The following is a 21,272-nucleotide window of genomic DNA, read 5'->3' on the forward strand; positions in this document are numbered from 1 at the left end:
GGAAACTAACATGTATGTCCACATACCCCAGTGACTAGTTAACCCTCAACCAACTTTCTTTCTTTTGAGAAAACAGAATATGCTTGACAAGAAAAGAAACTGCTCTCTGGATTGTTCTGTGGATTGAGTGTAAGTGTGTGTGTCTGTGAAACAGAGACATAGAACATTTGTTGATTTATACTTAAATTGCTTAGATCGATATACTTAATAAAAAGTACAGAATTTGTAATCAGTGTTGAAACACAACTTCTCTGTTGATAAAACAGAAGCATCCCAGGAGAAAGAGGAATCTACTTGAGAACCACCGTCCTTGCCGAGACATGGACCGGTGGTTCAAAAGGCTTTCTCATCATCGTCTCTCTTTCTCTCTCACACTTTGTTCAAACTTTATCAAATATTTTTGCCTGCTATGTTTTTCTCACTTTTAATAGTAGTTCTGCTGATTTCTTTCTTAGTAATCAAGCAGTAATTTGCTCAAGTTTAGTAGCGATTTTCAGTGTTTTCATATATTTTTTAATTTTTTGAACTCCAGGAAAAAAATGAAAAAACAATATAAGAATATACTCAATTACATTCATTAAAACACTGCTGCAATGTCCAAACTTGACAAATATTCCAGGGTGACACATCTCTCCACACCTACTGAGTTGAAAGTGTATGTTTGTTTGGTGAGAGAATAGTCCAGACTTAGAGGCTGTTTGTTGTCCAGTTAGCAAAATAAGAGAAACAGGACACCACAGGGTCCACCATGGTCACAGGGTTTTCTTTTTCAGGTACCTGCTGAAAATATCTCAAGGGGGAGGCTGAGTTGTAAAAACAGAAATATTCTGCTGCTTTCTGACAGCGGACAGGAAAAACGAGACGGAGCTACTTCATGGAGACCAACACCAAAGTGTGTTCATGCTAAAAGGCATGTGTTGGACGTTTCATTGTTTTCATAACAACGACAAAACAGAATGAGATGGCAAATCCATTGTGATGAGCCACGACGGCTGCTTTGGCATGTCATTCCATCTATCCGCTATGTTTTAGCAATCAAGGTGTGTGTGTGTGTGTGTGTGTGTGTGCTAAAACAAAGTACTTGAGACTGTGGGGAGAGTGGCAAGACATTGATGACAGCATTGATACGACACAATACATCTCTGATGTGATTAAAAACATTCAAAAACATGTTTTTTCTCGTGCCAGTGAGAGCAGGTCAGAGAGCCCAGCCCAAAAGCCAGCACAGTGCAGAATTGGAGGCCAATGTCTTTGTCCCTGACACCATGTTTACAGACAAAAACCTGCTTGCTCCTGTGCTATTACCATCTACTGTACGTGCCTTGAAGGTGTATGCAAAGAAACTACTTTTATACAGTGTGTAATATGAGAAATTAAAGCAATATAAAAGATGGCGAAAAAAAAGACAGTGATTCTGAGCCACTACCCTGACTGGTGATGGGTGATAAGGCCAAATTATCGTGTGACTTACCTTCATCAATTATATTAAAATTTGTGAGTTGGATTCAGAAGAATCAAGACTATTGAGCTTCAGCATCAGCATGCATCAGCATGCTAAGGTGCTCGATGATAGTGCTAGCATGTTGATGTTTAGCAGGTATAATGTTTATTATAATAGTTTTGCAGATTGGCATGCTAACATTGGCTAATTAACATAAAACACAAAGTACAGCTACGGCTGATGGAAATGTCGAGTTCTGAACCTCATCCTGCACAAACAGAAATTTTGACCTAAAGATGATACTCGATGAAAGTTCAGGGAATCAAAAGTTTTCACAAATAATCGTCCGAGTACCACAGATGTCTGTACCAAATTTCACAACAATCCATCCAATAGTTGTCAAGACATTTAAACTGTGCTGGTGGCACTAAAGGAAAAGTCAAATGATTACCAAAGTCAACAGAATGCATCCTCTGGAGAACATGACAGTCTGTACAAAACTACACAGCAATCCCTCTACTACTACTACTACTTGCAATAGAGAAATGAAGTCAGTTTGATACGTCATCTGCCAAAAATAGACTAGGCAGAGCTGAGAGACGCTTCTGGGTTGCCTCTAAAACGCACTGGAATTACAAGTATTGTCTAGAATGGCTGAAATCAACTCCGGTGGCCATGTGAAGTGGAATCTGCTGGTTAGGAGTAGTGGGCAGCCACTGTGCATGACCCAGGGGCCAACTCCAGTGGAGTGCCCGCTTGACTGCTGTCAACTAATCTGACCAAAACCCACCAGAATGGCTACGCATAATTCAGTATGGACCCAAAAAAAATGGACCACAGTGGTGGTAGACACGTGGAGAGATAGACATTACCATCACCAGAGCTGTGTCACTAGTAGGATAATAAGAACAGCAGCTGTAAAATGCCAGTTTGGGTTCTTTAACTCAGACCACTGCATAAAATATGACGGGTATACTGGCTATCTGTCCGCCTCCTCTGAGCTTACTCTGGGAGGTTTGTTAAGCACAGGCCCAGATCCACTGTGCACAAGATTTGAAATTCCTACGCCCGCTGCTGACGTTGAGCAACTAATCAGAGCTCAATCAGCCAACAGAGATTCAGTGTGTATAAAAAATGATACATCCAAATAATGCAAACCGATATCAAGCAACACAAACTGCAGTACATGTATGAAGAGCAAAAAATAGCATGAACGCAGGCTGACAGTGAGATCAAATGCAACTCAAAGTGTTACAGAGTCCTCTACAATAACCAAGTGAGGAAAAAAAAAGGAGGCCATGGCTACAGCACGAGATAATGGATAACACATGTGATTGGCTGTGCAGTCATGGAAAATATGAGAAATAACAGTCCAGCAGAGCCAAGCTGACGGTGGGCCCCTCTCAAGCCCAAACAAGGCGAATCATGAATCAAATCAACATTTATACTCCCATTTTCTGAGAACACCTGTACTGTAAGTGCACCGAATCGAATGATCTAGACCTCTTCTAAGGAAAGGGAGTGTGAGGCTGTTATAACCAGATGGTTATATCAGGTTGCATGGCTATCCAAACAGCCAACAATGGTTCAGTAATGTCAACGGTAAATCTTTGTCTTTCACTGGCTCACTACCTCTCATTTTCATTTCTTCTTCTGGGTCTTCCCTTTTACACAATCATTCCAGAGAAACAGGAAGATCACAATTGTCTTGACGCCTGAATTTCTTAGAAGTGGTCGCTTAGATCTGCTGGTACTCTACAAACTGAATGTGACTTACTGTGGAGCTTAGGAAGTCCTTCTAAACATGATCAGCTGAGTAAGCTTTGAGCTTTACGTGTAAAAAAAATTAGATATGAAATGTCTTTGCTTGGTTTAAGTGAGGCTCTGCTTTAAAGGACATCATGCTTGGGCTAAAACAGATATTCAAAAGGCGCCCTGCGGAGTATTCTTGTCAACAAACAAAAGTTATGTTGACATTCATTGTTCCTCACCAAAACACACTGCGTGTTTCCTTGAGGTCTAACAAACACGCATATCCTTTCTTTGTCAAACATTTGCCAAAGCCAGTTGTTTTTTTAGCGTGTTAATTGCTGCACTGTTTACATCCATATTTGCTAGCTTGCAGTCTTCTCCATGTGCCTTTGAGGGCATGCTTCTGCCACCTGCTATTTATTGGCGAAATAGCATGAAACTATCATCAGGAATGTGCATCACATCACCAGCATGCACATATACGATACAAGCCAAACTGAAAATCAAAACATTGCTTCATAGGCCTACTAGTTGACAAAAACTAAACCTGAGTGTCTGTTTTGGTCTGAACTGAAAAAAAAGGAGCATGCCCAGAAATGTTGTTCCACTGGCCTGTAAGCAGCAGCTCTCTCATTCCAAATCCTGCATATGTTTAGTCTTACTTCAGACCTACTGCAACTAAATCTACCTCAGCTTTGTACTTTTGGTACACACATTTATGTGCTCCACTTTGCCTCATGTCATCCTGGCAGCCATACAAATGTTCATGAGGTTGCAGCCTCGCAAGTTTAAATTGTGTGTTATATGGTGTATATGGTATATATTAGCCTCTTCTCACGCAGCTTTTTCTCTAATTTCGTATCTCTCCAGCATACACAAGTCAACACAGCCAATGAATATAAGTCTTACAATAAATACATCACATTTCACTGCGATTATATGAAACTCTCATATGATATGACCACATTACATCAACAAACAAGCAACTGTACTAAAAAAAGACTAAAGGGTTGTTTGTCCAGTGAGCACTGGAGTTGGCTGGGAGAGCCTATGCAGTTGAACAGAGCAGGATGAAGGTCTTTCTGGTCGTGGGGACCTCTCTGTCTGTCTCTGGTCTTCACTCTGTGGTTTAAACTTACAAGCTCGGAAAATGGCCTCTAAACAAACCGTGACATTTTCATGCATATTTGGCAGTGGAGTGCAGCCAAGGAGCCGGGCTCGGATTTGGAAAAAAAGTGGTTTGTTTTGCAGACTGCACTGACCTGAAATTTTGGGGGCTCTTGGTTAAAAAAAAAAAGGGGGTGGGGGGGGGGGAGCAAAAGAGAGAAAGAGGAAAAGGAGACGTGAGCTAGGGAACACAGGGGGAAAAGCTTCACATACCACAACTCCCCAAACTCAGAACTGGATTTGGTTCGTTCTGAAGACCTCATAATACATCCAGCTGCCAAACAGCATTCCTGGACTCATTCAGACAAAGGAAAGTCCTTTGCAGTCAAAAATACACCATGTCGTAAGGGACAGGCAGAATTAGCAGCAATTATCACAAGCTAGGCATAAACAAATTTCATCTGTATACATGCTACTTTCTTCTGTCAATTAAAACACTGCAGGTGTTAGAGCACATATTGAGTCAAAATCAATGCGAGTGAACACAAACCTGCCCCACAGATGACTCATGACTAAATCATAAAGCTTCTTGCAGATTAATTCAGTAAGAATTAAGATCAATTATCGGTGCATGTGAACAGCACTTCGATGACTTGATCTTCACCAGCGTTAGCTGATATTTTTCAATTTTTATGGTTGATACACACTCTCTGTCCAGCACTTCTTTTATGACTCTCAACTCAACAAATCATATAATGTCTACTGTCGTTGTGTTATATGAATACGAACACCTTTTGGGTTTGAGATATATAATCCCACTACATTTTGTTACTGAGTGACTGGCACATCAAACTTCACTCTCCCAAAACAATATTATTGTACATGTGCCGTGTTTTTGCAGAGGTTAATACAACGAACACACTCCAATACAGCCATTGTAAAGTAAAGTATAAAAGTGTTTCCTTCTCTGCTTTAACAAACGTACCCTTTATGCCCAGGCCAGACAGTATGTTTGAGTGCCAAGCCATGCGGTCTAAACTTTCACAGACTTGGGCTTCCTCTAATATTCATATGTGCATAACCAAGACCACAGAGAGTCAGATTTACTGACTGCGGTGCAAAAGTGTTTCCTGTTTTGGGCTCAGCCACATCCACTGAGGTCCTGCAACCCTTCCAGTGTCTTGGCTGCAGCCATGTGCCCATTCACTGATACATGCTGAAAGATTATGGAAACAGGAATAACCTCTTATCTTGTTTTCTATTGTAGAGTTTTAACTAACAGAGCCACCTGTGGCACATTGCTACAGGTTTGTCAAAGGTGCCACAGAATCAGATATACTGGGAATTTCTCTTTGTCAAAACCTTAAATGCATTCTTAAATTTGTAGAAACTGGCAAACGTAAAGACTGACAGGTGAAATAAAGGAATGCAGGTAAAGCAAAGAGGAATTCTGTCTGATTACAAGCAAACAAACAGCCTTGAGGCAAGATGGCAGCTTTCTTTGTGGCTGGTGCCCTTGAGTATTTTGTATACTCACCATGGAAAGTGTGTGAGTATGGAACCAGTGTTGATTTGGTTTGTTTTGTCACCATCACATCTTGTAAATGCCACATATATTCGTTTTTTTTATATTTTTATTTATTTATTTTGTTCTTTGCTTTTTGGACTTTTTCTTCTTTCATATGTTATTAATGAAAGTCTGAACTTTCACAGACTTGGGCTTCCTCTAATATTCATCTGCCAATAATATGTTTTTTTTTCTTCAAATGTTTTTATTACTGAATAAAATGCCGGTAACCACTGAAGTCAAGTCTCAATGAGAATATACTCAATTACTTGTAAGCCTCTGTTTGCCGGCACGAGACAACAGTTAAGGACGTCCTCACCTAATCCGTGGGGTAGAGGGTGTGCAGCCACACAGGGAGTTCCACAAGCTCACAACTGTGTATTAAATGGAGGATAAATAAGCAGATGCAGTAATCATAAGGTAAGATGGGGTTTAGACTGGGGGAGGTGTGGGTGTGGTGTCCTGCTAAAAATACAGCTATGTGATGCTGATGGCATCACATGGGAGACCGTCTACTTGGAAAGCACAGAAACAGCAGAACTGTGTATTGGAATTACTCTGAGAACTACTATAATTGAGATTTTTCACGACAATTGGCAATTCATGATCATTACTGTTAAATCTGTTCATTTTTTAATAATTGTTTCGAGATCTTTTTCAGCTGCATGCTGCAACCTCAAATGAACCCATGTTTGAGGTCTGACAGTTTTAAAGGGTTTAAAGTGAGTCTGACAGTGTAGATATACAACGCCGTTTCCAAAAAAGTTGGGATGCTGTCTAAAATATAAATAGAAAGAGAATGTGATGCAATTTGCAAAACATTTAAACCCCATATTTTATTGGAAATAGCAAAAAGACAACATAGCAAAATTTGATGCAAGCAAAACGTTTCAAAAAAAAAAGTTGGCACAGTGGCAACAAAAGCCTGGAAAAGCTGTGAAAAGCTAAAATAAAACAGCTGGTCTCTCACAATGAATGATGTTAACTGGCAACAGGTTAGTAACATGATTGGGTCTAAAAAGAGCCTCCCAGAGAGGCTGAGTCTTTCTGAAGTAAAGATGGGGAGGGGTCCGCCAATCTGTGACAGACTGTGCTGGCAAATACAGCAACAATTTTAGAACAATGTTTCTCAGCTTAAAACTGAAAATAATTTGATTTCAGTCTCTACAGTACATAATATCAATAAGAGATTGAGAGAATCTGAAGAAATCTCTGTCCGCATGGGACAAGGCTAAAAGCCATCATTTGATGTCCATGATCTTCAGGCCCTCAGACGGCACTGCACCAAAAACAGACACCTATCTATAGTGGACATCACTGCATGGGCTCATGAACACTTCCAAAAACCATCATCTGTGAACACAGTTCATCACTGCATCCACAAATGCAAGCTGAAACTCTACCAAGCAAAGAAGAAACCGAATATAAACCAGATCCAGAAATACTGCCGCCTTCTCTGGTCCCGAGCTCATTTAGGATGGACTGAGGAAGTGGAAAACTGTCCTGTGGTCTGATGAGTGAAAATGTAAAATTCTTTTTGGAAATCATGGACGCCGCATCCTCCTGGCTAAAGAGGAAAGGGACCATCCGGCTTGTTATCAGCACATGGTTCAAAAGCCATCATCCATGATGGTATGGGTGGGGCATTACTGCACATGGCATGGGTCACCTGCACATTTGCGAAGACCCATTACAGTCTTTTTTGTGATTTTCAATAAAATATGGGCTTTAAGTGTTTTGAAAAGCATCACATTCTGTTTCTATTTGCATTTTACACAGTATCCCAACTTTTTTGAGAAATGGGTTGTAGTAGAAAAAGATGAGCAGAGGTTTCTGTCACAACTATAGGATTACTGCACTGTATAATGTGATTGCTCGTGGCTTCTAGTTCTCTCAGCAACAAGGTCTGCTGCTCTCAATAATGATCACGTTCTTTTCTTTCCACTTTCAGAAATTCCTCAAGTCTGTTCAGCCAACATATTTATACAATATGTGACATAGTGCAGATGCAGACCCGATTCTTGTGTGAACAGTAACAACCACAGATGAACCACTCTGTAATTAATAGATGTGTGTGTGTGTGTGTGTGTGTGTGTGTGTGTGTGTGTGTCCCTCTGTGATGTGATGTTTAGGGAATGCTAAAACTCTCTTGATTAATCAGGTGTGACAATAGACAGTGTAAAAGAGAGAGAGAGAGATATGGAGGGAGAAAATGATTCCCATATCATAGCTGAGCCCTTTGGTTATTTAGTGCAGCAGTCTCCAAATCCTCTGTGAAACACCTCAGCTACAATGTTTCGCATTCTGCAAATCAGCAAATTCAGAGCTATGGAAAGATGGTGTGGTATTCAAAGTGACAAAAGATGACTTTTCTTCTCACATCCTCAGTGTTTTTCACACCTCACCCTCAGATCCTGACACCAGCTTAACACTGGGCGTGAGAAGCATATTGGAGCCAGGAAACACTGATTCACGGAGGCAGCCTTCTCACAGAGAGCAGCTAAGCATCTCAGCACTGCTGCTAGAAGACGAGTCATGAGTAAATGAATACGGCACAATATGAGGTGTTTAACTGTAGCGCCTCAGGTTGTGAGCTTAACTAATTCTTTCCAGGAGAGCAAACAGTGGACTCAAATGTCAGTGAGTTTTTTGTTTGGTGAAGGCATGAGACAGTGTCATTTTACTTGAATCAATACAATTTTACATATTCAATCAAGTCTGCCACATGTATTTGTCATCTATCATATAAGGTACGATCACAATGAAATGTAATCAGCTTTGTGTGTGTGTGTGTGTGTGTGCGCATGTGAGAGAGAGAAAGAGTGTATAAAAATTGAAACTTGTTTATGTACTCCAGTATATAAATGAGTTCTGGTTACATGTTATTGAGAGATGATGTGCGAGCTCAAACCTCAACATCCTGCAGGCTGAAGTCGTTCTGGTCTTTGAAGTTGGCGGCCCCGGCGCTCAGCTCCATCAGCATCTTGGCGATCTCAGGCTTTATTGCTGCAGTCAGCCTGCTGGCCGCCTCCATGACGTGTTCCTGCACGTCCTTCAGTTGCATAGCTGCTTTGGAATAGTGAGAGTTCCTGAACACACTGCTGAACAGGTCTGTGAGGAAGGCGCTGGCCCTGCAGAACACATTGAGGGCATCCAAATATTTTGAAATGCCTTGTTGGATGTCTGCAACCGCGGTAGTGGTGCCAGAAGGAGGTGGGTGGCAGGTGCCAGGTATGCCCACCCCGCTGCCCATGGGCGAAGAGGCCGAGCAAGAGGAGGCCAGGGAGGCGCTCAGGGTCCGGCTCAGCTCAGGCATCTGGTACTGCTGGTGCTGTTGTACTTTCTGCTTGGACCCGCCGAGCAAAAAGCGACGCTTATAGTCCATTTTACTTTCCTGCACACTACAACAATACATAAGTGGTGCGACAGCACCGGAAGCTGCTGTTTTTTGTTTTTTTCCCCCACAAAGTGCTCTTGTCCTCTTTACAAAAACACCAAACCCAACGGTCCTGAAACTGTTCAAGTTAGGTTAAAAGACAGCTCAAGGATTTCACCTGCCAGAGGCTCATCTCAGTGTGCCTTAAAGAGAGGCAGCACAGACTTGGGTGAGGTCGGAGGGCGATCAAAAAGTCTAGCAGGCTGAGTGAAATGCTTACATGCAGCCCTGCTGCAGATCAGTCCAGCCCAGCTTAAAAAACAGCACAGACACACCTTCAGATTCTCTGTTTCCAGCTGCAAACAAAATTATCATAATAGGGGAGGGAAAGTCAAAAACACTCCATAATTACTTAAAGTGATACTACAGCCAAGTTTTAAAGTGCATTAACTTTCCTTCAGAATGGGGAAATAAATCCTTCTTCATACAGTATATAGAGTATATACACATATGTATGTACATATATAAACCTATGCCAGCCTGCACTAATAAAAGTAGAAAATCCTTTTAAAAGCTGAGAGGAAAAATGAAATGCGAGGAAAGTGAGACACTGGTCAACAGCACGGAGGAAAAATGACAGTAATAAAACAAAAACAAGTAAGTAAATGCTGGAATTAGAGGATGTGGTTCGGGCTCTTCTTGTGCACTGGCTGGCAGAGGAGCTGTGGGAGGCGAAGGGCAGACAGATCCAGTCCGTCTCAAATCCTCTTCACAAAGCAGGACTCTGCAGGCAGTGAGCGAGTGGCCAGCTGATAGCTCTGTCTGCCTGTCTGAAGCCTCCAGCAGCTTCCTGGTTTCTCCCCGTCTGCTGGCTGAGGTAGATATTACTCACCGCGGAAACAAGTGTGCTTCCAGATCTCGCTGTTTTCCGCGGATGCAGATTAGAGCGACAAAAGCACAAATGTATCTGTAAGGCCTCTAGGTCATTTCCTAAGGGAGGAAAGGGCAGAGACACAGAAAAGAGGGTTAATATCACGTCAAAGAGGAAGGATGCGCTTCATTTCAACTTTTTACAGTTACATCCCAAAATAAACAAATGCCCTTTGCAACTCAAAACATAACCAACAGAAAGGCAGCTATTTTTCATGGGGTGTAGCGTTTTCATAAAATTATGGTTAATATTCACACTGTACGTAAGGTTTTCAGTGAAATTTTTAATTTCACATTTTAGGAGCTTCACAGTAACTTGTTTTAGTTTTGTTCAGTTGTAGATACACCAATACAGAGATAACATCAAACCCCAGCAATAAACTGTGACATCCATAGCATTTTGGGATGTGTCAACTGTTGTAGTAAGAAAGAAAAATTGTTATTGTCCTGTTCTGATTGGAATAGGATCATAAGCAGCCACATTTCTCTAACTTGGTGGTAATATTATATTACAGACTGGTAAAGAGCTGTGGTTTATGGTTGTACATTTCTAGACGATTACTAACACCATACCTCAGAGACAGCGTCTCCGAAAAGAATCTCTGGCAGTGTCTGGTTTAGCAGAACACAGCTGCAGAGAGAAATTCCTGCAACAAGCCATTGTTAGAAGACACTGCAGCGTCTGTTGAGCTCCACATAGTAGGAGTCACAATACTTTCATTCAATACCCCAAGCATTATATGACTTGCCCTTCTCCCTTTGGCCTTTTCACTTGATTATGAATATAATATTTTACATTGTCAAGATCAAGGGGAATTTGGCCTCACATCTCTTTCTATAAGTAATCCAGGCACCCAAAGGTCAGCTGGTGACTGCAGATTTTCAGAAAGACATGTTTAAGACTGAATACACTGAGATTTCTGACAAGGAAATAAGGGCCAACATATTTCTACTGATCTGCAATAATCTAAAATGCAGCATGCAAACTGTGTCAACAAAGCTGACAGGAACTAGAAATAAAAACTACTTTCATTTGGTGTCAGAAAGTCATTTGTTTGTCATCTTTCTATCCATCCATCCATAAGAAGCACCCATTGGAAAAGGTGAACAGGCATTTTATTTACCTGAGTTAAAACCTAGATTCAATAGTATGAGTCTGTGTTATACTTTAGGTTGGTAGATGTAGCTTTCAAAAAAAAAAAAACAGTTCATCACTAAACCTATCCCTATGCTCTGTTGAGCCAATGGCACTGAACTTGATGCAGTCCTGATGATTATACTTCATGGAACACCAAACATCAACATGACGGACTAATCTGTTAGATACACAGCTCCCTACGCAGCAGGCCTATCTTTCTGTGGAACATTCAGACCCCGTTATCTTGTAGCACCATGCTAAAAGCTTCTGTGTTTTGGGATGAGTCAGGAAACACAACTTGTGGGGGGAAAAAAATACTGAAAAAAATAAATAAAACACCATCACCATCCAGCCTGTTGTCACTGCACACTAAGCAGCTGCGTAGTGGCCTTACATGCATGCCATCCATTATGCATCCACGCCAACATGCTCCGACCTTCAAACCTCACTTCCTTTCACAAACAGAGGGGTACGCCCGGCAAAAATCAACCCAGCCTCATCTGTCCCTGGCTGTAAAGTGGAGAGACAGAGCCAAGGGAAACTAGTGACCTCCTCATGAAGGGACAACAGAGACATGCTTCCCATTTTTAACCCTAATAGAACTGGTAGATATTTATTATTTAAGATGTTGCACAGAGGGTTATCTACTTACACAGACACATGCATGCATACTTGCACTTGAATCAGTAGGATTTTACTCGCTCATGGGTATGCACTTGCTCTACCAGTGTTACTTGTTTACATTTTCCAAAGCTTTCCTAGGATATGTTCACCCAGTGTTTCCCCAAACAAAGCCTGGTGATTTCCACTCAACAGAAGCTGTGTTAACTACGTCAGTGGTAAATTACATCAGGGGTCGGTTGTTGGCTCAATGTGGGAAAGACTTTTTCAAGATCTATGTATATGTCAGGGATCCAATATACCAGGGCAGTATGGCCATGGATACAGACCTTGTTAAGTAGATTAGGTATCAGCCATGTTGGAGCAGATTCACATTAAACAGTTTCTTAGTCAAAGTCATTACAAAATTCAGTTGCATTCATCTGGTCATAGCAGGCTGCTCTGATTCATATCCTTGTGTTTTCTTATATAAGCAATGGACTTAATCAGTTACTAAGCCGCACTGCAGCTGTACTATAATTTCTTCAACAGAATATCACACCACACATCTACATGTGGCCAGCTGTCCACATCACTTCTCACCCTTTACAACAGTGAGTTTGACAATGGTTTTCTGCACTGCACACAAAAGTATACCATCAACCAACAAACTGGGCAGATGAATTCAGTGTGTTGCCAACTCCTTAAGGATTAGGTTTTCCTTTGAGAAGCATTTGCTGGGTGAGCAGCATGTGCACACAGTCTACTTTTTATTCAGTGGCAGTTTGAGAGCAGCTAACTACTACAACAGTGCAGACCTCTAAATCCCAGGGATTACAGCAACAGAACCTGCCAGGTGCCCAGCAATGCCTGCTAGCTGACACAGTTAATAGGATATTAGCTTTAGTGAGGTAAACAGGAAACCTGAGTTTAGCTAGCCTGGGGCTAACCAGTCTAGTTCTCACACTTTCACACTATTGGGCTAAACAACAGGGAAGAGTACAGAAATACAGTGTGTGCATTAAGTTGTTTGGAAGAAGCTTAGCAGAGTATGGGAAAGAAATAAATTTCACTGAACGTGCACATTTCATGTCACAATGTCACGACATGATTGTTTTTGTCGCGATGGCCCTGCAAAGCAACTTGGGATGTATTATTATTTTCACATATTATTTTCACTTCATTTCTTGATACCATACTTGCTTAGCTCTTCATATAATTATCTATTTTAGTATCTCTTGGAAACACTATCATCATGCAGAATGAAATGAAGGACCTGCTCACAGCACAGCACTAATTGTGTGGACAGTGGTGAGATAGCTTTAGCAAAGTGGTTTGTAAGACCAAAAGTTACATATTTAATCTTTGAGATAAATTTTTGCATATTTTGTTTGATTTAATTAGCAGTGGTATTCCAAAGTCACAGTTTTGACATGAGTTTACTCAAATCTTTTCTCATTCCATGATAGTAAAAACTTGCTTTAACACATTGATATATGTCTATATTAAATGTGAAAACTCTGTAAACTTTGTTAAAACTAAGAAGATGTGCATACAGTATACTGTGTGATACTAGTTTGCAGGATGTTACTGACACACAGCATCTGTTTTCAACTAGTTCTGTGGATTTTGACTTCTCCAAGAATGAAAAACTCCTCTTTATTTGATGTAGTTTATGGCTCCATGGTCCTCAGAGTGAATAACAAAAGTAGGAACTGATGAAGTGCAGTGAGTCACAGTCCATTCAGCCTGAACAACAAAGCCAGATTTTGTTTCGGACAAAATTGTGGGCTACTTGCTTTGTTGCATGGTTGTTCCAGGCAGATATAATATATCTATGTAACATTATTAGAGAGTGTTAGCAGTCCACGTTTCCTTCCTGGCTATAAAACTCTGTAAGCAGAGGTTATCCCAAGAGAAGCAAACACAGCATCAATATTAATGAGGCCTGCTGGCTTCTCAGGGTAGCTCGATTGGCTGCCATCCTCCTGTTGCAGGGCACACTGTATTAGAGATTGCACCCAAACAAACACATGTGATAGGAGAGTCCCTCTGGATATGCTCTGGAGTTGTGCCAGCCCACTTTAATGTCCTTCCTCCAGCAGGGGCTCCTTGAGGCTAATGTTAGCTCTATTTTCCCACTCACTGTACATGTCAGCTGCTCGGCTTCAACAGGAAGGGGGTTAAGGTTTCCTGGAGCAAGCTCCCTGTCGCCAGTAACAAAAACGTCAAGCCAAGTATGCTACTGGGTAGGGGTATGCAGTAAATCATAGTACCAGGTATGAGTTACCTGTCTGCACAAACCTCAGGCCAAAGAATTGCAACAGTCAGCAGACAACTACAGGGACATTTTTCTAACTGGTAGAATTCTAGCAATAAGCTCCAAAATGGCTTTTGTTGTTTTCACTTAAGTAAACAACAGCAACAACCCATCCAAAAAACAAATGTCTGTTCTTTGTTTCCATTTTTTCAGAGAAACTACACACAATATGCATACAAGTTCTCTGAAAAAAAACAGCTTTACTTTCATTATGAGAAACATATTTATACCTGGGATGGTGCCCAATACATCTGCACCCTTCTGCTACTGGCTACTGGGCAGCTCTCTCGAGCATACAAGTGCCATTGCTCAAAGGCACCTTCACACCAGCTGTTGAGAAGCATTTGCCTTTTTTCTTACTCACTTTCCCCACACAGATTTACCACCAGATTGTACACAATAAACCAGTCAAGCCTCTGGTCACAAGTCCATTTCTGTAACCTTCAGGATACAGCCACTCATTTGACCAATAGCGGTTACTTTTGGATCTGCAGCCATATCTGTGTGAATGTCACATCACAGCTAGGTAGCTTAATAGCTGTGGATGGGGCAGCTGTTACCCATGCTGACAGCTCCTTATCCATCTGCCACTGTGATGCAAACACAGGCCCTCTGACGCTCCAGCCACAGGCCCGACATTAGCTCTCTCATGAAGTCTATTTCAGCCTCCATAGCAAAACAGCTGCCCTACGGTCCACACCGCACTGTTTTTAGACACTCCAAAAGGTTCAGCTCAAAGAAAAATGTTATCCCCTACATCTGTTGCCAATGAAGCAAAGGAATGCATTTCCCCAGAACCCTCTTAAAGTGGGTTCAAACAAGCGCAAAGAAGCAGGTCAGGAAACCCAACCATAAATTGAAAGACATTCTCCTCAAAATATAATGTCATTGCGTTAAAACACACACACACATATATATATATATATATAGATATAGATATAGATATTATATATATCTAAATAACTAATTGAGTGTTGGAAAGCATGATTCACACTGTTTATTTGGTTAGAGAAGCTTCACTGAAGACATTCCTCAGAGCAGATAAGCTATAGCAAAGTCGGAGAATCAGCAGACAGGTCGAGGAGGTCAGTCCAAATGACAGGACAAGTGCCGTGAGCAACTGTGTGACAGGAGCTGAGCCAGGCTCCTCTTGCCCACGGAACACAAGGAGAGTATTGTAGCAGGCCCTGGTCTCCTCATACCAGCACACAGAAAAAAAACACACTCTCACACATGCAGCTGCATGACTCTGAAAGGAAGAGAAAAATAAAGGCTTTGGCTACAATTTAATATTAACTGCAAAAATAGCTTTTCTTCCATCAATACAGTGTTTCTCCAGGAAGTATTTTGTCAGCAGCTGCAGGTTTAGGTGACTGGGTGTAAAAAACTAACCCTGTTTTGGTCCAATGTTTGCTCTGATAATTTGGAACTAAAAATACATTTACCCTGATATTCAGTTATCATAAAAACCTGTTTATATGCACTGTTCTATGAAGCCATAGCCAATTCTGCTTGATCGTATTTTTTGGCCGATTCTGCACTGTCTAAAGCAGTAGTGAGACTTTTCCTGCTGCTGGAACAAACCATTTGAGTAAGTTAGGACAAAATCTAGTACTCATATCAGTGAACAGGCTGATACGGTTGGTGAACAGGCTGGATGATATTAGGCTAACCTGTACTGTCGTAACAGACTTTGTAAGTAGCTTATGGCTCCAATAAAAATAGCAGACAGGCCACTCTTACAAAGGACATACTAGAGGACCCCACAGGTTTGTGTCACATAAGCAAATATAAATTTCAACATGTGCCTTTGCCTAATCAAACAATACCATAATAATTCCAACACTCTAAGAAAAAAACAATCAATTTACTAATTAAGTCCCTCCAGGGGAATCAAGATGACAATGGACTTTTAAACAGGCATGTGAATGCCAATAAATACACCATCTGATTTGATCTAATCAGAGCCTTTACACAAACTAGCATACATGCCTTTCAGTATTCAACTGTAAGCAAACAGTCGGCTCAGATATCCCCTCCAGAATAGCACTATACAATAGAGTGTGTTTAGTTTAGTTTAGTGTTAGTGTTTAGTGTGTTTAGTGTGCCCAACCAGTAGGTTTCAACAAGTGAAAGCTATGATGAAAGGCTCTGACGTCAGTTCCATTCATGAAAGGCTGGTGGCAACCTGTGGAGATTAAAATGCTTCCCTCAGCCTATATTGAGTAACCTACATACTGAGGTTACAGGTTGTGCTGCATGCCAGCCACCAGGTTGCTATATTTTTAGCCAGGGCAAGAGTAAGAATTTATTCTTCCACTTTAGGCACAATGAGGCAAGATATGGAGGTGCCACAGAAGTTAGAAATTCAGGCTAGGTCAGACAAACAGCAAAACTATTTCGATATATTTTAACACCAGAAAAATCAACCAAAATACACCAGTAACATTAACAACAGAAACCAACAACCTTCTGCACAGAATAGAAAGAAAAGTCTCCTTTCCTCCTGACAGCTTGAGGAGTGTGTGCGTAGAAAAGGTTGACAGGTATGATGACAGGATATAGTAGGGTGGTAGAGTAAGGGTTAGCAAAACCTGGTTCAAGGCACTGCTGAAGTGCCCTTGAGCAACCTATCAAATCTCTATCAGCTCCACTATTCACTGCTTAGCTATGTAGGTGACCCCGACTTCTGACCTGCTTGTGGAAAAGCACAAGCAAAATACTTCCTGCAGGGATTAAGAAAGATAAGTATCACATCAGATCAAAGTTTTGTGGTAGCCTTGATTCTTGTTGTATTTGATCAGCTCTAGTGCACGAGCATTCATGCATCTCACTGGGAACATTTGACTGAGGGGCAAATAGCTGACCACAAACTAAGGCAAAGCTGGTTTCCCAGGAGATACAGGCGAGATTTCCCATGCTACAAGCCCTGTCCCCCTTATTTGTAAACCCGCTAGCTGCTTCCCTCTGGATGAGGACTGGCATCTTCTTCAATTCTGCCTGGAAGTAGAAAATAGCGTATTTGGTTAAAATAAAACGTGCTTACGACGCAATAGATGAAACAGCAGTGGACTAGATGTTACGGACGAACCAGACCCTTGCCCCTTGCCCCACACCAGTGCCAACAGTTGTCAGTTTTGTGAATCCAAATGACAATCCTGTCACACAATACAAACATACATCTCTCTGATGCGTGGACTGGCAAAACTTGTTGTAGGTGGATATTACCTAACACACTGCTGGAGCTGCACACAAACCATCTTTTGCTCTAACTCTTAGGCCAGAGGTAGACAATACAGTATAACTACCACAAAACAATACTAGTCTCTTTCGTGTAATTGATGTCTAATTTGATCCTGTACAACAAAAAAAACATTATTTCCATTGTGCTGCTGTTATTCAATATGCTTCTTCATCCAATCTTCCTTTACATTTTTACTATTCACTTTAGTGCATTTTTTTAACATTTACTGGATTTCAATAATCTGTACCTTTTGTGAAGTGTTGCTAACTATATACAGTACTGTCACAACTTAGATTTGGGGGTCTCTAAATGTGTCCCAAGATGTTACAATGGCCTGAAGGATTAAAAATCTTTCAATAACAAAGCATTACTGGCACACAAAAAACATGCTGCTCCTTCAAAGCATCAAACTATTACATTAATTATCAAATCTTTCTAATACGATGATATCCACGTTGACTTGTATTTCATGGCAATGAGTCAAATTGTTGAAAAAAAAATAAATAAAAGACCACCTGACTACATTGATTTGATTCAGTTACTACCAGCCTATATGTTTGAGAACTGCAAGGGAAGTTTGTGTCACCAAGGCATGAAAATGTTAAGATATCTCTAACATATACTAATGAAAGTAAAACCAAGCCAAAAATAACTAAGATTATTTCTGGAAGGTGTTGCCTGGTGGGAGCCACAAACCAAAGGTAACACTGAGCTTCCTTCTTGTGACACCTGTTGTTCCTCTGGTATCATCTTGTGGACGTGATCTTTGTCAAAATCTCAAACTTCAGAGATAAAATAGCTAGTGGCCACAAACACTCACCTTACAAATAATAAAATGCAAAAACTCAACTAATCTGTTAGGCGCAATCTGAGGAGAGAGAGGAGAGAAAGTAAAATAAAACTAAAGTTAAAAGAAGAGAAAGGAGAAGAAAGTAAAAATCGTCACAAAATTGTTAGAATTCCCAGGTTCTAATAATACTATGGCCTGGATTAACTCATCCCTTCCCCCTGCAGAGACTCCTCCTATCACTCATCTGTATAATCTAAGACTGTGCAGCAAGAGAAACTCTAGGAAGCTCCTTTGTTGAAGGAAATATCATTCAGGACGTGGAGACAGTGCCAGTAAAGCACAGGCAAGGCCTGTACTCCACCCGAGGCAAGCGCAAACAGTAATCTTGTGACTGTATGTCGACTTCCTCACACATGCATCCGGATTCGCTGTTAGGCTAAGGTAAAATGTCACTCCTGGTCATATCACATGCTGACAAATACTGAAAAAAAGACTAAAAAAAAAAGAGTAAGAATAACTGGAGCCTTAGTGCTTATTCAATACCTGAGATGACTGTTCAGGCACACAGTTGAATAAGCTATTGAAATGAATGAGTTTAAACAGAGACAGGAATTTTGCAGAGCAAAGCAAGTATTTCCACAGTGACGCAGCTGTGGCAGATGTCAACACGTAGGTCCAGGATTGTTTCAGTGAAAGCAGTACAAGCCTGCAAAACTCAACAAAAGGAGGCAAATGACCTTAACATGAATGCATCACATGAAGTGTGAAATTACACTTTATTAAGAGCTTAATGTCAGTTAAAATGGTATTAGGCCCCCAGTCAACACCATCAACATAAATACAATTCTATGACTGAAAATAACACAAACAACCTTCTGCGATTCAAAGTTTAAAAGGTCATAACTTTTCAGTCATATTTCTGAGCCCTGTTAACAACATTTTGCTTTATAAGGCAGTAAAAAGAAATCCATCTCTTCCAAATTTTGGAATAAATTTAGCATTATCAACAAGCCAGAGCAAAATTTGATTTCCCAATTCTGTTTATAACAAGTATTTTCCCCAACAAAAAAAGGATGATATAATAACAACTGAAGCTGACTTTCAGATTTCACCTGCGAGCAGACTGGCTGCTTATTCCAACCCTTGCAGCCCGAGATATTTTTTCCTTCAGACACCCTAAATCACTGACTGTGATCATGAGCAACCCCCTGACTCTACATGATCAAACCCTATGCGGAGCTAAATGATCACTTCTACTTTGATTTCAACACTCCAACGACCAAAACAGGAAGCACTTTCCAAATGGTGTCAAAACACGGATCCCTGGCTAGACCGTAGATGCCTACACCGCTCCAGAGAAGTGGGGCAACGTTATTTATTAATGCAATTCCAGATACCTCCTCTGCATGGGGGAGACTATATAAAGCCACGTTTATAAAGTCACCGAGCTTGTGTAAGTTACTGTTCTTGTGTTCGCATAGTGTGATCATTTACAATCAGTCTGTTGAAATGGATGACAGAAATAGTCCAAGCATCCAGTGGCCATTTCTGGACAGTTTTTATGTGAAATGCATCGGAGTTACAACACCTCTGTAGCAGTACTGCTGCTCCCTTTACGTTATCAGACACAGCACGGCCCCACTCGTGAGACGGGACATTAATTCAACAGAGACATACTGTTGGTTTTAGTGCACCTTCACTGAAAAAGGGACTAGTTGGTTAGTTTTGTACTTGCTCGGGTATTATTTTAAACCCAGATCACTATTTAGCAGGAAGGTGTAACAGAATCCCCGCAAGCGCAGTTAGCAGGTTTCATCGAAACTCTCCGGGATGACACGGGCCAAGTCATGAGAACATTATGTCGCAGCTATTAATACGGCCTTTTAACGCCCTAAACACAGAGTCGCCGGAAAGGCTTCCGCGGCAGCAGTGCATCAACACACCAAACGCTAGGAAAGCGAGTGACACGAAAACCCCACGGCGTGCACAGACGGTACAGAGCCGGTACCCCGCGTCCGCTGTCGTCCCGACTTTGACACTCGCCCACTGGCAGCACAAAATCAGACGCTCGCTTGTTAGCTTGCAAGCTAGTGCACTTTCCTCGAAGCCTGTCCATACTGTCAGTCTAACGTCGACCGTGGACGCGGGTTACACTGCTACAAGAGTAAATTCCGCCTTTGTCGTTCGTTTACTGTCGTTAATGTCAACCTACATTCAATTTTGTGCGATGGGCGATTAACGTTACGGACTGCAGCGCGTAACATTAACTCACAACCAAGAACGCCCAGGTCCATTATCGGACATGCAGTCAAACCAGGTCGTTGCTTAAGTAAAGCTCATTAACTAACTCGTCTGTCTTACCTGCATTGCCACGTTTATCTGTTGGCAAGATCGCTCAAATCTGAAGGCTCGCCCAAGGCTGTAAGTCAGTGGCAATGAAAACAGACACAACCGATACCGCCAAATGCTCCTCCTTCGCTAGCCGAGGCGGATGCGTTTCATCGGCACACACCACATTGGGTTTGTCACCAAAATGTCGGTGTATGTTTTGCAAAGAAACGTCCCATTTTTCAGCCCTCTTTGAAAACGTGTGTCCGACTGCTTATGCGGTCGAATATGTCAATTATGAAGGCAAAACAGAAACAAGCACGTCAGAGCGAGACACGTCCGAAAATGGACGCATTAGGGTTTCATCGGTTCTAAGCAGGCTAGCTACATAGCTAAACGAGCTAACGTTAGCTACCTAGCTAGCTCTCTGCGACACGATTGTCAGCGCTGCTGGAAAGCGCGAGCAAATGTAAGCGGCCCAGTGGCACTCCAGTACAGGCCAATAGCAGTCAGTGCCACCGTAACCCAGATAAAACCAAAGAGCTTCAGTAAAACACAAGAAAAATGTTAGTAAAGATTAAGTTAATCACCACATCGCTCACCAGCTCTAGGCATCCACCCTCTTGACAGCGAATCCCCTGTCTGTGTGACCACAATTAAGACCACATCAGTAAAAACT

General features: G+C 41.5%; 1 protein-coding gene across 1 annotated transcript in view; it reads right to left on the reverse strand.

Annotated features, from left to right (window-relative positions):
- garre1 (granule associated Rac and RHOG effector 1) overlaps positions 1 to 21,272 on the reverse strand; it is a 33,119-nt gene extending 11,847 nt beyond the window's left edge. The window contains exons 1-2 of the mRNA XM_076747362.1: positions 21,196 to 21,272; positions 8,779 to 10,233 (exon numbers count right to left, since the gene is read on the reverse strand). Of these exons, the coding sequence (XP_076603477.1) occupies positions 8,779 to 9,282 (504 nt within the window). The 5' untranslated portion in view covers positions 9,283 to 10,233; positions 21,196 to 21,272. The remainder of the gene's footprint in view (positions 1 to 8,778; positions 10,234 to 21,195) is intronic.

Source organism: Chaetodon auriga, chromosome 1 (assembly GCF_051107435.1).
Source record: "Chaetodon auriga isolate fChaAug3 chromosome 1, fChaAug3.hap1, whole genome shotgun sequence".
Lineage (NCBI taxonomy): Eukaryota > Metazoa > Chordata > Actinopteri > Chaetodontiformes > Chaetodontidae > Chaetodon > Chaetodon auriga.